General features: G+C 40.2%; 1 protein-coding gene across 4 annotated transcripts in view; it reads right to left on the reverse strand.

Moving 5' to 3' along the window:
- The window catches only part of ULK4 (unc-51 like kinase 4), a 502,577-nt gene that overhangs the window by 223,787 nt on the left and 263,876 nt on the right, over positions 1–14,914 (reverse strand). For all 4 annotated transcript variants that reach the window (XM_069560715.1, XM_069560714.1, XM_069560717.1 and 1 more), the window contains one exon: positions 9,708–9,813. In XM_069560715.1, coding sequence (XP_069416816.1) covers positions 9,708–9,813 — 106 coding nt within the window. The remainder of the gene's footprint in view (positions 1–9,707; positions 9,814–14,914) is intronic.

Raw genomic sequence — 14,914 nt, forward strand, 5'->3', positions numbered from 1 at the left:
ATAGGCTGCAGCCTGCCAGGCTCCTCTGCCCATGGAATTCTCCAGACAAGAATACTGGAGTGGGTTGCCATGCCCTCCTCCAGGGCATCTTCCTGACCCAGAGTAAGTAGGTAGTCAGTAATTACCAACCAGTTTCCTCATCTTTGGTTCAAACTGAACTACAGTCCGGCCATGTTTTCCAGATCCCTGTGGACAACAGTGACCCTGTGCTCCCCGAACGCACAGCCAGTTCTACTGGTTTTTCCTCTCCGCTCAGTGTCTCCGCTGTGGCTGCACTGGCCTCCCTGCTGTTCCTCTCCCACCAGGCAGGCTCCCACCTGGATTCACACCCACTGTCCTCTCCACCCGCCTTCGCCCAGGTATCTGCGTGGCTGCTTCCTCACCTCCTCCCAGCTTTTACTTCACAGTGATGCCTTCCTTGGCTCCCCAGGATAAGATTTCAATCCTACCTCCATGCAGACACCTCTAGCCCCCTTTTTCTTATCTCTTTTAAATTAGTGTTTATCATCACGTGACATCTAACATTATCTAGCATAAACTTTCTTGTTCATTGTTTTGGTTTGTGGTTTATTTTTTCCATCACAATGGAAGCGCCAATGCAGGCAGAAACCATGCCGGTTTTGTTCATTGTTCATTCCTCACACCTAGAACAAGGCCTGGTATATAAATATTTGTTGACAGACTCAATGAACTAGATAAGAGGGGGAAATTCTCTGTTTTGTAAATTACATCTTAGAGACACAGTCATGCTCATCCCTTTATGTATTTATTCTCTATGGCAATTTTTGTGCTATAGGAGCAGAATTAAGTAAGATGTATGTATTTATTATGATTTTTAGATTAAGCCCTTAGGGCAAACATTCCATTTTTTCTTCATGCATCTTCATGCAACTATGAAGGCAGTAATCTCTTCTGAATATATTCATTTAAATTTAATTTTCAGTTTTTCTTGAGTTGAATCATAATTTAACAACTAAATTTTACAAATATGTTGATGTGAAGATTTGAGAGCAGTTTTGGGAGAATCTGAATTAGGTACTGTACAAGAGGGGCTGGAAACCCATGGCCAGGGGGTCGGCCACCTAATTTTGTAAAGAAAACTTACGGACACAGGGCCATAACCACTCACATCTGGATTCTCTGTCCTGCTGCCTGCTATACTGGCAGTATTGAGCAGTAGCGGCAAAGATCACATGGCCCTACAAGCCTAAAGTATTTATTCTCTGGTCCTTTACACAAAAAGTTTGCCAACTTCACCTCTTTAACATCATTCTGAACAGTATCCTTAAATGTAAAAGAATCGAAGAGAGCTATTAAGTACACCGTCAAAGCCCAAACAACTCTCACAGTAATTTTCTGGTCTCTTGAGGAAACACCAACTTAGGCGGTTTTATAATATACCTAGCAAGAAATGAGTGTTTTGATTTCTGACACACCATACACCCATGAGGACAAACGCAATTTCCCTCAACGGTCCTTTGGAGGTGCTACAGTTTTTTGGCTGCTGCAGTGAGCCATGTAAATCCATTATGCTGACAGCTCTGCTGCTAAGACTGGAGCTGGAATTAATATCCATTATCAAAAGGTCATTGCACAGGAATGAGCTGGCATCCAATTTTAAATGTTAATAACAGTAACATTTTTTCAAATATAAACAAAAGGTCTTACTTTGTTTTTTTTTTTAATTATTTCCCTAAACACTTCATTTAAAAATGAAAATGTTAAAGCAAAAAACCTGTATGATACAACACAACTACACACTGGTGACATGTTGATGACCCTACCTCTCAGAGTCTGCATGCTTGTGGGATGCGCAGATGCTGTGTTGAGGTTCTCACCTGTACTACCTACCACACCTCATTGAGTCTAAGATGCCAGAGATGTAAGGAACCACATCATTTTATGCACCACTAACAAAGAAAAAATGCTGCCACTTACACGGCACACACTTTATCACTTAGAACTGCATCTCACACTCAATGCGAGTGCTCTGAGACATATTCTGATATGGATTTTCTCATACATTGCCTTTATGACACACAAAAAGGGATGTCTAAGTACATTTAATTGGTTGAGTTTTTCTTAAAAGTTCTTCCCATTTGGAGACTGACTCCTCTTATTCGTCAACCTGGAATCATCCAGCATCTGTACCGTTTCTTAAGTTTTGCTCCATCAGAACATGGATGCACGACAGTACTATGATGCATCTCTTCCGAGGTGTCTGGGTTCACTTACAGGACACTCATCCTCCACAAGGTTCAACACACACATGCCAGCAGCAGAAACTACCCTGGGACTGCCATCTGGATAGCAGTGTTATGTACTGATTTCAGAGATATTAAAAGGTGAGGTGGGAAAACGTATGCTTTAGAATTCATCCCTCCACTAACTGCTAGTATGTGGTCCGACAATGAAATTCAGTCAAACACTCGCCTAACACAGCACCATACTGAAGCACTTAGAGGCAGGGATAATCATTTCCACTTCATCTGCACTACAGTTCACTTATAACAGAATGATTTTCAAAGTATTAACATTACAAGTAACTGTAATGTTTGGAATAGGAAATTTAATTCTGTATGAAATGTAATGAATATATACATCGATGACTGAGCCAGAATTGATCCAAAATAAAAACTAACAAGACTTTATTCAAACCAGCCACAAACATTCAAGCCCATACAGTGGTAGATCACTAGTGACGCCTCCTGTGGCCACACCCCACTGAATCTGAACACACTCTGGGCTGGCAAGCACTCAACAGATCTCTTACCCAACTTTGGAAAAAGCAGCCACACACTGAGTAGCCAAGAAGTCTGTAGAGCAACAGAGTATAATGAAAAGACAGACCTGGTGTATCTCTGGAGAATGGAAACAGACTTTCTGCAGTCACACGGCTCTCCTTACCCCTAACCACTAGCAAGGGCCAGGAAAGTGATCCCAGCCTCAGTGTACCCCTGGAATCCCACACTTACCGCTTCCTCACCCCACCACACTTGCAGCCTAACCACCTTTCTTAAGACCGCCTGGACTCCTGATGATTTTGTTCTAGCAGGCAGTAAACTTCCTTGTGAATCTTTTGACCTTGAAGGGCTTAGTCTTATTCTTTGTTAGGACAGGTCTGTAGTTTAATTCATGGCCCAAAGAATTAGTCCAGTGCTTCCCAGGTGGTGCTAGTGGTAAAGAACCTGCCTGCCAATGCAGGAGACACAGAGACACGGGTTCAATCTCTGGGTCAGGAAGATCCCCTGGAGCAGGAAATGGCAATCCACTCCTGAAAAAAATCCCATAGACAGAGCAGCGTGGCAGACCACAGTTCATGGGGTTGCAAAGATTTGGACACAACTGAAGTGACTTAGCATAGCATGCACAGGACATGGTTGAAACGCTATGGAAGGTCTAGACTAGCATCTGGATTCAGGCTGATGTAACTTTACTTAGGTAAGGTACTATCCGGTAGCTAGGCTGGAATTCTTACATCCCCCATGAGCATAATCTCTGCTGTATCAATCCAGCTCTCAACCTTATGGCATCGGCTCTGTCCTCTTTCTAGGCCTAACAGAATCCTGTTCTGTGCATGTCCACTGCAGCCCAGCCCTCACAAAGGACCTATGTGAAACCTCACGCAGACTTCTGGGCCCGATCCCTCTTTGCATCTTCTCTTATGCTCTGCCCTGTGAACCTTCACTAGTTCTCATCCCTGAACACTGAACTCTTTCTCCCTAACTTGGCAAGACCTTGGTTTTCTTCTTGGACCCTGCTTCCATAAACAGACAAAAAACAAGCAAAGAGAACAAAAACAGAGTGTTACGAGGTTCACCTCGTGTTTCCCTTCTCAAGGCTCAGAACCCAATGTTGCTTGTTTTCCAGTGACTGAAAACAAACTGCTTCACATGTTTTGTTGAATTTTCCTGTTGTTTTGGTGGGAGGGCATGTTAGTATCAGTACCGTCAAGACAGAAATCCTATACGCACTTTCCCAAGTATACATATTAAATCATGAAAATTGACCATATATTAGCTACAAGAAAACCTTAATAAATTCTAAAAAGACAAAATAGTACTGCTGAAACTTGCTGACCATAGTGCAATAAACTAGAGAGAACAAAATTAATAAAACAAAATACACCCTCACTGTTAAACAATTATTGGCTTAATGAAGGAATGTAAACCAAAACTGAAATATATGTAGAAAACAAAAAGGATGGACACACTACAGATCAGAATCCAACACTGGAAGAAAATTCATAGCTTTAAATATTTTAGTGATTAAGCAAAAAGGAGATAAATGAGTTAAGCATCTTATTCAAAAAGACAGAAAAAGAATGAAAAAACAACTTCATTCACAAGGAGTGAATCAGTAGATAAAAGAATTTTTTTTTAAACTAGGACTAATATGCAAATTTCCAAACTGGCCTAAAAATTATATGCACATTTGTATATGTACACATTTGTATTATGCACACATAATAGTTAAAACCATTATCTTAACTAATCAATAAAATTACAAAAGTGCAATTACATATATAATATATATATTTTTTGGAGTATATGTATTATATATAAATATATATAATATATGTATTTAAATACACATATAAAATATATATTAAAAATGAAAGCAGGAAGTTAACTTCTGAAACCTAAGAAAACAAAAGAATTATGAGAAGCTATTCTGTCTCCAAGTCTATAGATTTGAAAGTGTGTGTGAAACGAAGACTTCCTAGGAAAATATAATATCCTATAACTGACTCTATAAAAGATGGGAAATGAAAAGAGATTTATTATCACTGTAGAAATACAGAATGGTGTCAGAGAGCTATCACAGCTACCGTTCCTTCAAGAAAGAGAACCAGCCATATGGCTTCACAAGGGAATTCTATCAAACTTTTAAAAGATAATATCCAAGATATCTAAACTGTTCCAAAGCCCAAGGAAGAAAGAAAACTTCCTTAAAAAGAAAAAGAAGCAATATAGCAATAACACCAGAATCCAGCAAAAAAGAAAGAAACAAGAAACAAAACTATAGATCAATCACACTTATGAACAGCAATGGAAAATCCTGAATAAAAGACTAACAAAAACCTGAAGCAGTACAATTAAAGAATATTATGTCGCAATTAACTGTGCTTACTGATACAAACACTAGGGTGGCTGCATATTAGATACTCTTATTAAATATAATCCATGACATGAATAGATCCAAGGAAAAATCATTTGATCATTTCCAGAGGGGTCAAAAGTTATCATTATTTATTTATTATTATTCATTCTTGATTGCAAAAGAGAAAATGTAAACACTTCCTTAACCAGAAAAAAGATTCTGAGGCAATAACAAGATATCCTCTATATTATTCTCTTTGAATCTCGTAATTGGACTAGAGAGAAAAAGTAGAACTATAAAAATTAAAGACTGTCTCTATTTGCATTCGTTATTATTACATAACCAGAAAGTAAAGAGAATCATCTAAGCCATCACTATGGAAAGTAATAAGAGAATAAACCTAGGGACAAAGTTAATAAACAGGAAAAAAAAAACTTTCAAACACATACTTAAAAAAAAATAATTGAGAACTATACTGGTAGAAAATTCCTTATTTCTGATAGCAAGTAAAAAAGGATAAAATACCTGGGGAGAGATAAACAGGAAGAAATACATATGGCCTATATAAAGAAAACTATAAAGACAGTAAGTCAAACAAATGGGAAAACATAATATGCTCTTAGATCCAGAGACAAGTAATCTCATGTGCCCTGATGGAAATATAAACTGTCAGGCTGCTTAGAATAACCTGTCACTACCCATGGAAATTACAAACATATATACCCCTTGAGAAGGAAATGGCAACCCACTCCAGTGTTCTTGCCTGGAGAATCACAGGGACGGGGGAGCCTGGTGGGCGGCCGTCTATGGAGTTGCACAGAGTCGGACACGACTGACGTGACTTAGCAGCAGCAGATACCCCTTGATCTAGTGATTCTAACCCCAGGAATTTACTCTGTAGATAGTCCTGCTCCCATGTGAAGGAATGTGGGCTTGAGGTTATTCATTACAGAACTGTCTGCAAAAGCAAAAGATTGGAAATTACCCATACCCATTAGATTACTGGTGGAAACAGTGGCTGACTTTATTTTTCTGGGCTCCAAAATCACTGCAGATGGTGACTGCAGCCATGAAATTAAAAGACAGTTGTTCCTTGGAAGAAAAGCTATGACCAACGTAGACAGCATATTACAAAGCAGAGACATTATTTTGTCAACAAAGGTCCGTCAAGGCTATGGTTTTTCCAGTAGTCATGTATGGATGTAAGAGTTGGACTATAAAGAAAGCTGAGCACAGAAGAATTGATGCTTTTGAACTGTGGTGTTGGAGAAGATTCTGGCGAGTCCCTTGGACTGCACGGAGATCCAACCAGTCCATCCTAAAGGAGATCAGTCCTGGGTGTTCACTGGAAGGATTGATGCTGAAGCTGAAACTCCAATATTTTGGCCACCTGATGCTAAGAACTGACTCACTGAAAAAGAGCCTGAGGCTGGGAAAGACTGAAAGAGGGAGGAGAAGGGGACAACAGAGGATGATATGGTTGGATGGCATCACCGACTCAATGGACATAGGTCTGGGTAAACTCCGGGAGTTGGTGATGGACAGGGAGGCCTGGCGTGCTGCAGTTCAAGGGGTCACTAAGAGTCAGACATGACTGAGGAACTGAACTGAACCCATAAAACAAAATAGGATGCTGCTGTATAAAACGATAAATGTTTCAATGTACTAAAATCCCTCAACTCTTGGCAATATTTATTATTGTTGAAAATGCACATTCTTCTTAAGGGAGAAAAAAACACATTTCCAACATTTAGGTATAGTGACCAATAGAAACACAACTCTAAATGTTGAGGAGGGGGGAATGAGAACCGTGACTTAAAGATTTTATCCACTGATCTTGGGTTTTTTTAATTCACTGATCCTTAAAGATTTTATCCATTTATCTTGGATTTTTTAATTCATTGATCCTATCCAAGTCTTATTTTCATGAACATTCAAATGAGAGATTTTATTAATATAAAAGTAGTAAACACTGTGTTTAAGATGTAACCATATTACCAACTTGATCCACAGATTCAATGCTGCTGCTGCTAAGTCACTTCAGTCGTGTCTGACTCTGTGTGACCCCATAGACAGCAGCCCACCAGGCTCCCAAGTCCCTGGGGTTCTCCAGGCAAGAACATTGGAGTGGGTTGCCATTTCCTTCTCCAATGTATGAAAGTGAAAAGTGAAAGTGAAGTCACTCAGTCGTGTCCAACTCTTCGCAACCCCATGGACTGCAGCCCACCAGGCTCCTCCATCCATGGGATTCTCCAGGCAAGAGTACTGGAGTAGGGTGCCATTGCCTTCTCCAAGATTCAATGCAATCCCAATCAAAGTCCAAGCAAGTTATTTTATGAGTATCAATAAGCTGATTCTAAAGTTTATATTAAGGAGAAGAACCAAGTGAAGGACTGATGCTACCTGACTTCAAGACTTACCTTAAAGCTATAGTCATCAAGACAGTGGGTACTGGTGAAAGTATAAAGCAAACAGGTCAATGGAAGAGAATAGAGAGCCCAGTAACAGACTTGGATAAATACAGTTAAATGACCTTTGACAAAGGAGCAAAGCAACACAATGGAGCGAAGACAGTCTCCCCAACAAACAGTGCTGGAACAGCAACACACCAAAAAAAAAAAAAAAAATCTACCTTATACCCTTCACAAAAAGTAAGTCACAATGGATCACAGGCCTAATTGTAAAAATTCAAAACTACAAAACTCCTAGACGATAATGTAGGAGAAAACCTAGATGACATTGGGTACGGTGAAGACTTTTGAGATAATAACACCATGAACACGATCCATAAAAACAAAACTGATAAACTGGACTTTTGAGATAATAACACCATGGACACGATCCATTAAAAAAAAAATTGATAAACTGGATAAAACTAAAACTGTGGCTTTCCAAAAGAATTAAAACACAAGCCACAGATTGGGAGAAAATATTTGAGAAGGACACGTCTGATAAAGGGCTTTATCCAATATATGCAAAGAACTCTTGAGAGAAGATATACAAATGGGAAACAAGAATATAAGAAAATGCTTCACATCGTCTACCATCAGGGAAAGGGAAATTAAAACAAGGAGCTACCATGACACAGAACGTCCAAAATCCAGAACACTGACAACACCCCGTGCTGGCGAGGGTATCAAGGAACAGAAACGCTCATTCACTTTGGGAATGCACAATGGTATAGCCACACTGGAAAACAGTTTGGCATCCCTTAAAAAATGAAATAATCAGCATACTATTAGCAACTGCACTCCTTGGTATTTACCTAGAGGAGTTTAAAACTTATGTCCACACAAAAATCTTAATACATATATTTATAACAGCTTTATTCATAATTGCTGAAGTCTGGAAGCAAACAAAATGTCATTAGGTGAATGGATTAACAAACTGCAGTACCTCCAGACAACAGAGAATTTTATTCATACTAAAATGAAATGAGCCATCAAACCATGGAAACACATGGAAGATCCTTAAATAAATATTACTAAGTGAAAGAAGCCAATCTGAAAAGGTGACATATTGTATGATTCTAACTTTATGATGTTCTGGAAGGGACAAAACGATGTAGACAGTAAACAGATCAGTGGTTGCAGAAGGCAGTGGGGATGAACAGGTAGAGCACAGAGGACTGTTAAGGCGATGAAAATGCACTGTACCATGTAATAACGATGGATATATGTCATTATGCATGCATGCTCAGGCACTTCAGCTGCATCTGACTCTTTGTGACCCCATGGACAGAAGCCTGCTACGCTCCCGTGTCCATGGGATTTTCCTGGCAAGAATACTAGAGTGGGTTGCTATGCACCCCTCCAGGAGATGTTCCTGACCAAGGGACTGAACCTGTGTCTCCTGCGCCCCCTGCACTGCAGGCGAGTACCTTATTGTTGAGTCACTGGGGAAATCCCAAACATCGTTATACATTTGTCCAAACACAGAGAAAATACAACATCAAGAGTGACCCTGAATGTAAACTATGAACTCTGGGTGATTATGATATTAGTGTACATTTATCTTTGGCAAAAAAAAAAAAATACCACTTTGGTGAGTGATATTGATAACGGAGTATGTGCTGCATGTGTGGGGACAGGGGTTATATGGGAAATTTCTGTACTGCCCTCCCAATTTGGTTTTAAACCTAAAACAAATTTTTAAAAAAATTGAACTCTTCAATTGAGCTCTTTAAAAACTTTTAAAAGTTTTTCATTTCAGTATTACAGATATGCATAAGATGTAAAGTAAAGCCACCCTCAACTCACCCAGTCTCATTTTCCAAGGTGATTTTGACCATATATGTTTTTATTTTGATTGGCAGCAAAAAGTCTACAGAGGATGCTTACATTTCCATTTCTTGATCGATCACCTGTGGATGCCTATTGATTTTGTGCCATGAACGAGAATGAATTAACTCTGAGACACTATCACAATCCAACCAGACTTCCCATTTGTGCTGGTAATATTATCATTATTTGTAGACCTTTAAGCATCTATTTTGATTGATCAACTCGAAGTAGTACTTGTTAACTATCTACTATGTGAGACGAAGAAACTTACAAATAGGCAAAATTCAACATAATCAAAGATGAATTCTAAGAAGCATTTACCTTGTTCATAAAGTAGCTTCATATTCGAACCTTTGCAGGCAACCAGATTGTTGAGCAATGCAACCACACTTTGCATGGTGTTACCCAGAATGTTCTCCTGATGTTCCTGCAACAGAGTGCCATTTTCATCATAACTGTACAGAAACAGAGTAACATCATTACATCATAAAAAAGACAAATGGTCACACGGCCAACCTCCCTTCATTCTTTGCACAAGGCTGGGTGATTATCTTTTTCCACTCGAATGGGGCACAGTTTGCTCTGTGTTAAGGTCCCATCGGTGAGTCAGGTGAGCTGGGAGGCAGCGTGAACCACACAGGGCACAGCATGGTTGCGTGCTGTCCCCTGCCCACGCGCTGAGGGACAGCACTCTGCCCTCGGGGCCTCTGACGGGCAACTAAGGAGTCGGAGTGACTAGAGATCTAGCACGTGGAACTTACAAAACCACACCTGAAAGGGACTTTGAGATCACAAAAGGAAACCTTCTTAAAGGAACATTTCTGCCGCTTTGAGAGTCGACTGTTACCGCTGTCTTCCTTCCCCACTCTTACACCTGGCTGGTGACGCTGAATATGCCTTACTGCAGCACTGCTTCAGTGTAATGAGCTATACGGGGACCTGGAGGAGTGAACTCTGCTCCCCTAACGCTTCACATCGCATAGCAGGGAGTGACTTTGGTCCAATTTCTCATTGACAAGACACAAAAGATAACGTCTTTCTAACTTTTTAAGGGATCCCAAAGATTTTCTTTTCAAATACTTTTAGAGTCACAGCAGAGTTGTAAAGACAGCATACAGAGTCTCCATACACCCTTCACCGAGCTTCCCCTGTTAGCATCTTATCCAACCAACATACATTGATCAAAACGAAGGTACCACCGGTACAGTGCTAATAACAAAACTAAAGACTACTCAAATGTCACATTTTCTGCTAACATCCTTTTCTGTCCCAGGATCCAGTCCAGGATCCCATGTTGCATTGAGAATTAAGTCTTTTTTACAACTTTTATTTACAAAGTGCCCACTGTTTTAGGTACTTGGCTTATATCAGTGAATAAAAGAGACCAAAAATTTTTTTTAATTTCCAAAAGAGCAGCTCCACCCTTGTGGAATTTACATGTAGCAGTGGAAGAAGACAACAAATACATTCTATGTTAAAGGATGAAACACACTGCAAGAGGAGACAGGACAGGGGACAGCAGTTTGGGGGTGCTGCAGGGGAAGGTTACAACTTTAAACAAAGTAAGGCATACCTCCTTCAGAAGACCGCATCTGACCACATCTGGACTGGTACTTTTATTATATTGCCAGGTTCTATTTGCTTGTTTGTTTTGGAATAGTCACATCAATGTTCATGCAGCCTGGCACTTTGCATGATGTACTCTGCATATAAGTTAAATAAGCAGGGTAACAATATACAGCCTTGACGTACTCCTTTTCCGATCTGTAACCAGTCTGTGGTTCCATGTCCAGTTCTAACTGTCGCTTCCTGACCTGCATACAGATTTCTCAGGAGGCAGATAAGGTAGTCTGGTATTCCCATCTCTTTTAAGAATTTTCCACAGTTTGTTGTGATCCACACAGTCAAAGGCTTTGGCATAGTTAATAAAGCAGAAGTAGATGTTTTTCTGGAACTCTCTTGCTTTTTCCATGATCCAGCGGATGTTGGCAAGTTGATCTCTGGTTCCTCTGCCTTCTTTGAATCCAACTTGAACATATGGGAAGTTCATGGTTCATGTACTGTTGAAGCCTGGCTTGGAGAATTTTGAGCATTACTTTGCTAGCATGTGAGATGAGTACAATTGTGCGGTAGTTTGAACATTCTCTGGCATTGCCTTTCTTTGGGATTGGAATGAAAACTGACCTTTTCCGGTCCTGAAAACTCCACTCCTGAGTTTTCCAAATTTGCTGGCATATTGAGCACAGCACTTTCACAGCATCATCTTTAGGATTTGAAATAGCTCAACTGGAATTCCATCACCTCCACTAGCTTTGTTCATAGTGATACTTTCTAAGGCCCAGTTGACTTTGCATTCCAAGATGTCTGGCTCTGTGTGAATGATCACACCGTGATTATCTGGGTCATGAAGATCTTTTTTGTATAGTTCTTCTGTGTATTCTTGCTACCTCTTCTTAATATCTTCTGCTTCTGTTAGGTTCATACCATTTCTGTCCTTTATTGTGCTCATCTTTGCATGAAATGTTCCCTTGGTATCTTTAATTTTCTTGAAGAGATCTCTAGTCTTTCCCACTCTATTGTTTTCCTCTATTTCTCTGCATTGATTGCAGAGGAAGGCTTTTTCATCTCATTGCTATTCTTTGGAATTCGGCATTCAAATGGGTATACCTTTCCTTTCCTCCTTTGCCTGTAGTGTCTCTTCTTTTCTCAGCTCTTTGTAAAGCCTCGTCAAACAACCATTTTGCCTTTTTGCATCTTTTTCTTGGGGATGGTCTTGATCCCTGCCTCCTGTACAATGCCACGAACCTCCGTCCATAGTTCTTCAGGCACTCTATCAGATCTAATCCCTTGAATCTCTTTGTCACTTCTACTGTATAATTGTAAGGGATTTGATTTAGGTCATATCTGAATGGTCTAGTGGTTTTCCCTACTTTCTTCAATTTAAGTCTGAATTTGGCAATAAGGCATTCATGATCTGAGCCACAGTCAGCTCCTAGTCTTGTTTTTGCTGACTGTATAGAGCTTCTCCATCTTTGGCTTCAAAGACTATAATCAATCTGATTTCGGTTTTGACCATCAGGTCATCAATAACCTCAGATACGCAGATGACACCATCCTTACGGCAGAAAGTGAAGAAGAACTAAAGAGCCTCTTGATGAAAGTGAAAAGATGAGAGTGTTGGCTTAAAACTCAACATTCAGAAAACTAAGATCATGGCATCCAGTCCCATCACTTCATGGCAAATAGACAGGGAAACAATGGAAACAGTGAGAGACTTTATTTTCTCGGGCTCCAAAATCACTGCAGATGGTGACTGCAGCCATGAAATTAAAAGACACTTGCTTCTTAGAAGAAAAGCTATGACCACCCTAGACAGCATATTAAAAAGTAGAGACATTACTTTATCAACAAAGGTCCATCTAGTTAAGGCTATGCTTTTCCAGTGGTCATGTACGGATGTGAGAGTTGGATCATAAAGAAAGCTGAGCAACAAAGAATTGGTGCTTTTGAACTGTGGTATCGGAGAAGACTCTTGAAAGTTCCTTGGACTGCAAGGAGATGAAACCAATCCATCCTAAAGGATATCAGTCCTGAATATTCATTGGAAGGACTGATGGTGAAGCTGAAACTCCAGTACTTTGACCACCTGATGCAAAGGACCAACTCACTGGAAAAGACCCTTATGCTGGGAAAGACTGAAGTCGGGAGGAGAAGGGGACGACAAAGGATGAGATGGTTGGATGGCATCATTGACGCGATAGACATGAGTTTGAGTAGGCTCCGGGAGTTGGTAATGGGAAGGAAATGGCAACCCACTCCAGTGTTCTTGCCTGGAGAATCCTAGGGACGGGGGAGCCTGGTGGGCTGCCGTCCATGGCGTTGCACAGAGTTGGACACGACTGAAGCTACTTAGCAGGGAAGCCTGATGTGCTGCATTCCATGGGGTCACAAAGAGTTGGACACTACTGAGTGACTGAACTGAATTGACATCAGTATTCTCCAGTGTTAGTGGCCTATGAGTTACATCCTCATCTGAATTTAGTATCAGTTTGATGATATCCCTTGTCCCTTCATTTTATTCCACAAATATTTATTGTGCATCTAATATCAATTTCTGGGCGAGATGGTAGAACTCCCTAGTATTTAATAAAAGCAACTGGATCAGTGTATTTTTACTGGTAGATCTTCAAATATTTTTTTCAAAAACATCTTAGCATCAATATTGATCCAACTTTATGTCCATTTTCTAAGAAAATCATCTAAAATGCCCCAAGTTTTCAAACATACTGTAACAGAATCATACAGAACTACCTCTCCTGTCTTTACCTATCTTCTCTGAGCTGAGTGACGTCACCTTTTACATTATCTCCTCCTTTCTTCTTGATCAGACTCACCAAAGCCTTCCCTATATTACAGGTCTTTTCAGGGAGCCAGCTTTCCATTTTATTCAAGAATCTGCACTTGTGACTTTGAGTTGGTCACTACAAATGTACACAATTCCCACTTTCCTCACCTAGATATATAGGAGGATGGCCCTTTCCTGCCCACTCATACTTAGAGTTGCCCCAAAGACTGGCTTTGGCAAATTGGACTCATTTGGGCAGAAGTTTTAAGGGCTAGAGATGGCTTCATGGTCCTATCCTTCCTCTGCCTCGTGGCCAGTCTGGAGGGAAGATGCGCCAATAGCCTAAGCCTCAGAATGAGGACATTCAGCAGAGCTGCTCAGAGTCCCTTGATGAACACACAGTTTTGAAAAGCTCACAAACACACACACACACACACACAAATCAACATAGCATCGGGCTCTAAACTGCAGTCAACAGACATGTACACCCCAACAATGGGAGTCACTCTACTTCTTGAGCCTAATCATCTACAAAAGGTCAGCTCTCCAAATATCAATGCTTGGAAAGTACTATTCTTTGGAAACACAGGTGTTAAAGTAGATGTTCATGTTTGACTGTTTCACTGACACCAGCTTAAGAATATTAATGTGGAAGCAGTGGGCTACCACCAATTTCATCCAATTATTCTTACAACTGGTTGGAGGGAAAGGGTGATTAATAAGCACCAAGATGACATGACATGTTACTCATGATAAAGTAGCTAACGATACAAAGGAAACTTATTCTTGTGAAGAATAAAGACAGTAATAAATCTCTTGTTTCCATTTGGCAAAATTATACCAGTCCTTGTTCAAAGGCCAGTGTGTCGGAAAATATAGGTCAGTTTTACTAGAGATAAATCCACTGTTCCTTTCATAAACATATTTTTGTGACTATATATGACATTTTTATGTTCTTGGAGGTATTTTTGGCTTGTTGTAAAGTCAATACTTCAGTTTTTCCTGGTGCTCAAAAGTGAGCGTCACTTGTTGATAAAGGCATTTTCTTTAAGTACAAAAGCTAACTTTTCAAACCTCCATTACCCCTGAATACTAAGAGCCCAGGACCATACCCCAGCCAGTTAAGGCCTGAGACTCCTGGCCTGGAGTTTGCAGTCACTGGAGAAGGAGAGGCTCTGTCAGC

The sequence above is a fragment of the Ovis canadensis genome, chromosome 19 (genome assembly GCF_042477335.2).
Source record: "Ovis canadensis isolate MfBH-ARS-UI-01 breed Bighorn chromosome 19, ARS-UI_OviCan_v2, whole genome shotgun sequence".
Lineage (NCBI taxonomy): Eukaryota > Metazoa > Chordata > Mammalia > Artiodactyla > Bovidae > Ovis > Ovis canadensis.